The sequence below is a fragment of the Solanum pennellii genome, chromosome 7 (genome assembly GCF_001406875.1).
Source record: "Solanum pennellii chromosome 7, SPENNV200".
NCBI lineage: Eukaryota > Viridiplantae > Streptophyta > Magnoliopsida > Solanales > Solanaceae > Solanum > Solanum pennellii.
Genome location: NC_028643.1, coordinates 819,559 through 828,524, shown reverse-complemented (window position 1 = coordinate 828,524; position 8,966 = coordinate 819,559). Strand labels below are relative to the sequence as shown.

The following is an 8,966-nucleotide window of genomic DNA, read 5'->3' as shown; positions in this document are numbered from 1 at the left end:
TATATATATATATTTATTTTTTATTTTTTATTTTTTATTTTTTATTTTTTTTAAAAAAGGTTCCATATATTATGCTTTTAGTTCCACCACACATGTGTAATATGGCTTAATTAAGCCTATTTTTTTAGTATTTCTTTTTCCTTTTTCACTACTTCTCATTTTCAAAACTGCCCCTAAAAATTCAAAGTCTAATTGATTCCAACAACATATAAAATATAATCCGACAAGTGAAGTCCGAAAAAAATAGAGTGTACGTCATAAAAATAGAAAAATTATTTTGAAAAGATTTTCGCCTCAAATAACATATATTAAAGTTTGTTTTTTTAATAAAAATACGTAAATCAGACGTAATAAATTAATAGAATAATCATTACTTAGCATATAACAAAAGAATAATAACATTAGTAAAATAATGCAATAACAAAAACAAAAACACAATAGATGATAACATATTTTGAAGGACAAGAAGCTATATATATAAATACGAGGCACCATTCAAATTTGTATCGAAAAGTTTCATATAAAAAATAAAGCTCCTCTACCAAAGGATATACATACCAAGATTTGTATCTAAGACCTTTAATTAAAAATTCTGAAACACTTACCGCTCTACCGATAAATTATTTCCCAAACTTTAAAGATTCTTTGCACATTAAAGCACAAATTATTATAAATAGCTCTAAAACACTTCCCTAACTCTTAGGTGGAAATAATTTCATTAAAAATAAACACCATGAAAATTCTTGTATTAGTTTCATGGCTTTGCCTTATTATATTCTTGAAAACTTTGCCATACTCATCTTGCACCTTCATCCCAAAATCCACAAATAATGAACTCATCTTGCAAAATGAAAACAAGGAAAAGAGTAAGTAATTTTGGTCTCCAATTTTCATTTCATATCTTTTCCTTTTCTATTTTTTTTTTTATTTAGTTGTTTTGGTTTGGATTTTATTTAAATCGAGTTAATGTTATTAATTCTAATTATATTATATATTCATGTTCGATTATAGTACAAGAAAATATTTTCAACTAGTAACCATATATGCATGAAAAATATTTTCTGTTTGAGCTTAATTATTTAATAATTACTGTTAAATAAGAGTGAGTTTAAGTTATATATCACGTTGATATAAGAATTATTTTCATCATGATGTCATATTATATGAAATTTTATTACTTCCTTGACCTGGAGTGATGTGGTCATGAATTTTTTTATATAAACTGACGATGTATATAACTTAATCTCATTAAATAAACATAAACTATTTTAAATTGTAACAAAATATTACTTTAGAAATAATTTTTTTATTACTCAAGATCTTAATCTCTTAAAACTACCTTCATGCCTCTTTATTTAGTTAATTCTTGAATCTTTCGGATTTCCCCATATTTACTAGTGGAAATATTGCTTATTATTAAAGAGTTTAAGTTATATAATATTTATACGATTAAATCACTTGATCGAGAAAATAATTGCAGATAACTCTATTTTATAGTCTGAATTGATAATCTTGGATAAATAATATGATGACGATATATATAACTTAAATTTTTATATGAAATTGTATGCAGTTGCTAATGAATTATCAAGTATAGAGAGCAACAAGGATGAACATAAAGATGTTCATAAAATTGTTCATCAAAGAAGAGGAGCTTATGGTGGACCAGACCTTCTTAGAAAGGGACCAAAAAAAAATGGAGCAAATAATTACAAATTTGAAAGGCCAATTTTAATGTCTTCTTTTTTATTTTTTCTTCTAGTTGTCTTCACTATCTAAGTTTGGAATTAACGGCGTGTGATTAGTCGAGAGTTCATCAAAAATAGTTCTTTTGTCTTCCTATAAGGTAGGAGTAATGGTGTGTATACAGTATCCTCCTGAGATCTCACTTGTGTAATTTCATAGAATATGTCGTTGTTGAAACACGATTGGCTTCTCTCTTGTGCTCCTTTTAAGTTTTTATATGCTCGTTTTATTTTGTTTGTTTATCGAGCATATAACCTTTTTCTCCCCTAATAATGGTATCTGAAAGTTGAACCACATTCTCGGATGTTATTTCTTATCGCTTTATAATGTATCATTTTGTATCGTAATGTATTTGTAGCGTTATTATAACAATATATAGATTAAATTATTTATCATCACTTAATAATGATTTTCTTACTTGAAGTTTGATTGAATTTTATTGTACAATAACCGATGAGTTTACTAAAGATAATCTTAATTAAATATTTATTGAATTTATCAATAAAAAAACTAATATTTTTTTTTAAAAAAAAAAGACTAGTTAAAGAATTAGATAGGCTTGTCTTAAATTCATTATATAGAAATAGGGGTAGCTCCAATTATATAAATAGGGGTAGCCCCACTATTATTGTTATGATAGATGATTTTGTTATTGTTTCTACTTGTTGTTATTGTCTTTTTTTAATCGTGTGAACGAGAGAAAAAAAATTTTAATTTTTCAAAATAAAAATAAAATTCATGTATAATTTGTTTTTCTCAGATTTTTACTTGTGAGATTACATTAATTTTATTATTATTGTTATGAGGGTTATTATATATAATATAATCAAATTAATATAGTATAAGCTTTTTATGTTTATGTTAATTTCTTGTTGCTTGTCATCTTCTCTAGTTCTTTCTTATAAAAATTAATGTTTGATTAAATTAGAGTGTGGGCCTAAGATAATCTTTAACCATCCTTTAATTTTTCATCTCTAGATTTAGTCAATAATGAATTTATGTTACATACACTATTAACTTGAATATTTTTGGCCCATTTACTCTAATAATAGAGAAAATTATGCGAAATGACAAACAATTATATTATATTGTTAGAGCTTTAATTATTTTTAATTTATAGCTAGAGTTTCGATTATTATTGCAGACAAACAATCTAAGCTGCCCCAAAGGATAGTTATATAAATATTAATAATGTAGGGATATATAAAATTTCTGTTACTCGTATTCTTTATATAAATATCAACCGATGCGTGTTGTGATGTCCCACCACTTTGCCGAGCTGATTTTGCGTCCGAATAGAAATGAAAAAGATTAGTGAGTAAATTATTGAGAACTGCACGAAACTTTAGCAAATACTCTAAGTCCGTGACAAGGACATGATCATAAATGGGTTGGCAACAATGTTGAAGAAATTTACTTTAAAGTCATGACTTTAGTTTTTACTAAAAGACAAAGTTGAAAGAAAATCTTGTTTTTTTTTTCTCTTATTCTCTGCTTCATTTACTCACACTTGAGAAAAGGGTAAGATCTTTCTATTGTTCTAGCACTTGTGATTCATTTGATTCCTAATATTGATATATGTTGTCAAAGATTGATTCTTTTTTATCTACTTATTGTTCTTGCACTTAGTACTAATTTGATGTATGTATTTGTATATGTTACCTGTACATAGTGAAAGAAGACAAAATTCCCTTATTTAATGTTCCCTAAAACCATATTTGAAGAGTTGGGCGGAGTCAGGATTTGAATCTTATGGGTTCAGTTTAAGACGAATTCAAGATTCGGATCAAAGTTACTGAGTTGGGTCAAACCTTAACCTATATTGTAGTTCTGCCCCTAGTTGAATGGCCTTAGCTGCTGTGACTGTCTGTTTAGAGACCCTTGATCAGATATTTAGTCCAAACCCTTATCTGAATGATCTTGATAAAGATGAAAATTGTAAGTTTCTTTCAGAAAAACTTAGTGTTTTCCAGAGATTTCTTGTGGATTCTAGTAATAAGTGCAATGATGTTGAAATGGTGGAAGATTTGGAGAGACGGATTCGAGATGTGTCGTATAGAGCACAAGATTATGTTGAGGAAATGGTTTTCTTTAGCTGGAAAAGTTTGGACCTAGTAGAGTGTTATGATAGGGTGTATAGCACCAAGGAGTGTTTGTCCCAAATCGTTGATGAAATCGAATTGATTGAATTGGAAGTGATGAAGATGTATGAGCAAATGTCTTGTTACAAAAAACCTAATGAATCTGAGTGCTATTTGCTTGATAGTTCAGCAGAAAAAAGTCCAGTAGTACAAGACATTGTGGTTGGCCTAGACGACGATGTGTTGGAAATAAAAACCCGGCTTTGCTCTTTCTCGTCTAAGTTGGAGGTTGTCACTCTTGTTGGTATGGGTGGTATAGGCAAAAGCACCCTTGCTAGAATGGTTTACGATGATCCCCTCATCAAATATCACTTTAGTATTTGTGCTTGGGTCACGGTGAAAGATCGTCAAATGAAAGGATTGTTGATTGGTCTACTTGATGATATTGTTGAGTTTACTGATGAGATTCATGAGAAACATAGTGAGCAATTGGAAGAAATGTTGTATAGAAGGTTAAGGTTTAATCGGTATCTCATCGTCTTGGATGATGTGTGGACTACAGAGAATTGGGATCGTATAAAAAGGTGTTTCTCAGATGACAAGAATGGAAGCCGAATATTACTAACCACCCGACTTATGAATGTAGCATTACATGCTAAATCCAATATCCCTCCATACTGCTTAAAATTCTTGGATTCGGAGGAAAGCTGGGAACTTCTACGTCATAAGGTGTTTGGAAGTAAACATGACCATCTGGAATTAGAGGATATTGGGAAAAAGATTGCAGAACAATGCCAAGGACTACCTCTAACGATTCTCGTTATTGCTGGCCAGCTATCTAAGATAGAAAGGACTAGGATATGTTGGAAGACTTTTGCAAAAACTGTTGGTTCAATTGTTACCGATGAGCACGAGAAATGCTTAGATATACTTGCTTTGAGTTACAGAAACTTGCCACATCACTTGAAAGCTTGCTTCATTTATATGTGTGGATTTGTAACACAGACCGAGATTCGCGTCCAGTTATTGGTAAGGTTATGGATTGCTGAGGGTTTTTTGACTAACAGAAAGTTAAAGAACTTGGAAAAGTATGCAGAAGAATGTTTGGAAGATCTTGTGAACCGTAGTCTCGTCATTGTAAAAGAGAGGAAATCCAATGGTCGAATCAAAAGTTGTGCTATCCATGATCTTCTGCAAGACTTAGGCTTGAGAGAGGTGTTGGGCTTTGTGGAGGCTTGTGAGCCGGCCCGACCCATTACTGAAACCCTAGGTTAACCATTTGGTTTTCCTATAAATATGATCCTTGTATTTGTAATTCTAAAAAAAAAAAAATGTAGCACAAGTGAAATAAAATCCTCCTGTTACAGTCGTGGAGTAGGGAAACCGAACCACGTTAAATTCTTGTGTGTCCCGTTTGTGTTCCGTTTCTCTTTTCTCTAGATTATTTGTGTGTGTTGTGTGTTTAATTCCCAACAATTGGTATCAGAGCGAGGTTTCAACAACATTGTAACACAAACTGTGAGAAATTGTCACCTAGGGTTCTTGTGTGAAGAACTGTGTGCAGGGAGGAGTAGCCGCCGTTACCGTGTGGGTAACCTCAAGCAGCAGCCGGCTAGGAGAACCGCGCAGGGTGCGAACAGCCGTCGTCCGTGTGCTGTCCGTCGCGCCGTTCCGTTGGCCGCCGCGTCGAGGAGCCTCAGATCCAGCCGCGAGCGTCCAGATCGTGAGCATCGTCCAAATCGCCGCCCGCTGTCTGTAGACGCCGTTAAGGGAATTGCCGAAGTCCTTTGAGATGGCAGAAGATGGGAAGTTCCGAATTGAGAAGTTCGATGGTACAGATTTCAGTTGGTGGAAGATGCAGATTGAAGATTTGCTGGTTCAGAAAGATTTGGACGTAGTGTTGGGTGACAAGCAAGGAAAATTGTCTGATGCAGAGTGGGCAGTTTTGGATCGGAAAGCTATGTCAGTTATCCGACTCTCGTTGACCAAGAATGTTGCGTTCAACATTCTTAAGGAGAAGACAGCGAAAGGCATCTTGGAAGCCTTGTCTAACATGTACGAGAAGCCATCTGCAGCAAACAAAATTTTTCTGATTAGAGAGTTGGTGAACACAAAGATGAAGGAAGGCAGTTCAGTTACCGAGCACATCAACTCATTGAATTCGATCTTAGCCAGACTTTTGTCAGTTGGCATTAAGTTCGATGATGAAGTTCAAGCTTTACTACTGTTATCATCATTGCCTGACAGTTGGTCCGGAACGGTTACAGCAGTTGCCAGTTCAGTGGGACCTAATGGATTCACCTTTGAGAAGATTCGTGATCTCGTTCTTGGCGAGGATGTCAGAAGAAGGAGTTCTGGAGAATCATCAGGTGATATGCTAAACGTCGTCAGAGGCAGAGGAAATAACAGAGGTAGTGGGAGCAGGAACCGAAGAAGGAGTCAGTCAAAGGCTCGGGATGGCTCAGGTGTAACATGTTGGAACTGCAAGGAGGTGGGGCATTTCAGGAATCAATGCCAGAAAGACAAACAAGTCAACATTGCAGAAGACAGCGTCAACGAGGATTTGTTTATCTGTTGCGCGGAGAGCAATGTGGATTCCTGGGTCATGGATTCTGGTGCTTCTTTTCACGCTACCCACAGCAGTGAAGCATTGCAGAATCTGGTTATTGGAGACTTTGGAAAGGTAAGGCTTGCAGACGATAGAGCTCTTGATGTTACGGGCATGGGTGACATGGTGCTGAAGACGCCAGTCGGTTTCTGGACCTTGAAGGATGTCAGAGTTGTTCCAAGCTTGACGAAAAGTTTGATTTCTGTTAGGCAGTTGGATGAACAGGGACATCATGTGAAGTTCGGAAATGGGCAGTGGAAGGTCGTGAGGGGCAATCTTGTCATGGCTCGTGGAACAAAAAGAGGATCGTTGTATATTGTCGGATTACCGTCTGAGGGAGTGACCGTCCCAGTTCAGAAGAAAAACAAAGTCCGGTTCACAGAATCTCGTGGGCAGAAGAAGGTTGTCTTTGCAAGAAAGAAACCCAGAGCCACAGGTCAGATTCAGGATGAACGAGCAAGGAAAGGTTCAGGAAGACCAGTCAGAGGCGTTCGTGGCAGTGGGAGCACCGGCCGTGCTTCAGCCAAGGCTCCTAGAAGACAGTGGGTCAAGAGAACCAGTATTCCAGCTGTTGATACGTCTCCAGAAAATTTCTTGCTGAGTATGGAGAGTGTTTGTTCTCAGGGAGTTCTAGGATCCGGCAGTTCGTGTCTCAAGTGGGAGCCGGTAGGGACCGAGGACGAGTCAAGGGCAGTTTCAGCCGTGACTGATGTGTTGAAGCTTCGGGGAGCTTCAACGGGCCTTTCAGTTGACTGATGAGAAGGCCGCTGTAGCAGGAGAGAGTTGAAAAAGATTACTAGACATACAAGTGTTCTAAGTGGATGACAGTTGAAATTCTTCAAGCCTCCAAGTGGGAGATTGTTGGGCTTTGTGGAGGCTTGTGAGCCGGCCCGACCCATTACTGAAACCCTAGGTTAACCATTTGGTTTTCCTATAAATATGATCCTTGTATTTGTAATTCTAAAAAAAAAAAAATGTAGCACAAGTGAAATAAAATCCTCCTGTTACAGTCGTGGAGTAGGGAAACCGAACCACGTTAAATTCTTGTGTGTCCCGTTTGTGTTCCGTTTCTCTTTTCTCTAGATTATTTGTGTGTGTTGTGTGTTTAATTCCCAACAAGAGGCTCAAAAGGAGAATTTCTGTTGTTTCCCTGAACTCTTTGCCTCAGATGATACTTTACATTGTGGTCGTCGTCTCAATTACCTTGATGCTGCCTCTATTGAAGTTCCGTGGAAGCCATTGCTTCCCCTCTCCCGAACTCTGATCCTTTCCTATCACTCGAGAACTCTGAAGGGTTTTAGTCCACAGATGTATGGTCCTTTACTATATAAACTGTTGAGAGTATTGCAGATACTACATATTACCTTTGATTGTTTTCCGCCTCAAGTTTTGCAGCTTGTTCATTTAAGGTATCTTGCGCTAGCAGTTTATGAACCCGATTGCCCTGAATTGATTTCAAGGCTGTGGAACTTACAGACCTTCATTTTGAATACAAGTCATACCGTGAATCTGCCTGAAACTGTATGGGAAATGGAAAACTTAAGGCATGTCTGTTTGGGTAAAGGATGTTTTTTACCTAATCCCGCGTCTGGCTTCAATGGGATTTCTAAGGTTTTAACGAATCTACAAACAATAACCTATATGGATATTGCTAGTTGTACAAGAGAAGTGGTCGTTAATGTTCCAAATCTCAAGAAATTGTCAATACATGGACGCGGAGAATGTAGTAGCAGTGAGCCATCATCATCCTATTACCTCAGTAATCTTCGCTACTTGAAGCAGCTTTGCTACCACAAGTTGTCAAGCATGGATTTTTTCCCGTCAAGTCTGAAGAAGTTGGTTCTGCAGAGGTGTTCTTCTCTCCCACGTGGATTTACGAACACTCTTTCTAGCTTACCCAATCTTGAGATTCTTAAACTGATGTGTGTAAAATTCGAGCAACAGACTTGGAATCTGACTGAAGAAGTGTTCAGTAACTTGAAGTACCTAAAACTGGATTCTCCCAAGCTTGTTGTATGGGATGCTAGCTCGGTAAACTTTCCAAACCTGGAACATCTAGTGCTAGAACATTGTTACTCTATCGAGAATATGCCTCATGAAATAGAGAACATTTGTACGTTACAATGCATTGAGGTACGTTCGTGTTGTGTGATTGTGGAAATGTTTGTTCAAAGAGTACAAGAGGAAGTGAAGAATATGGGGAATGACAGCCTCAATGTATCTATCCAGGATATGGCAACATCATTCTTTCTGTTGAGCAATGAGTTATGGAGTGGAATAGAGTTCAACGAACTAAAAAACGCGCAAGAAGAAAGAGGTATTTCGTTAGCCAAAATGCAAAAATTCTCAAAAAAATTCTCACATTTTGGCAGCTGGATATGATTTTTGAGTTACTATGTTCAATTTAAGACTTGAATACAAGATTTGGATCAAAGTTATTGAGTTGGGCCGAACTGTGCTCTCTTTCGTAGCTCTGCCCCTAGTTGAATGGCCTTTGCTGCTGTGACTGTTTATATATATATATATATATA

The 8,966-nt window shown here is 36.1% G+C and overlaps 1 protein-coding gene and 1 long non-coding RNA gene across 2 annotated transcripts; both read left to right on the top strand.

The window, feature by feature from the left end:
* Positions 1–525: 525 nt before the first annotated feature.
* Positions 526–2,040, top strand: LOC107024519. Its single transcript, XR_001457364.2, has 2 exons — positions 526–866; positions 1,574–2,040. It is a non-coding gene; the product is annotated as an uncharacterized LOC107024519 (long non-coding RNA).
* A 988-nt stretch (positions 2,041–3,028) lies between these two features.
* LOC107024713 (putative late blight resistance protein homolog R1B-16) lies at positions 3,029–8,905 on the top strand. The gene is made up of 2 exons (XM_027918281.1): positions 3,029–5,042; positions 7,558–8,905. The coding sequence occupies exons 1-2, from the start codon at positions 3,591–3,593 to the stop codon at positions 8,815–8,817; spliced, it is 2,712 nt and encodes a 903-aa protein (XP_027774082.1). The 5' UTR covers positions 3,029–3,590; the 3' UTR covers positions 8,818–8,905.
* The last annotated feature ends 61 nt before the right edge of the window (positions 8,906–8,966 follow it).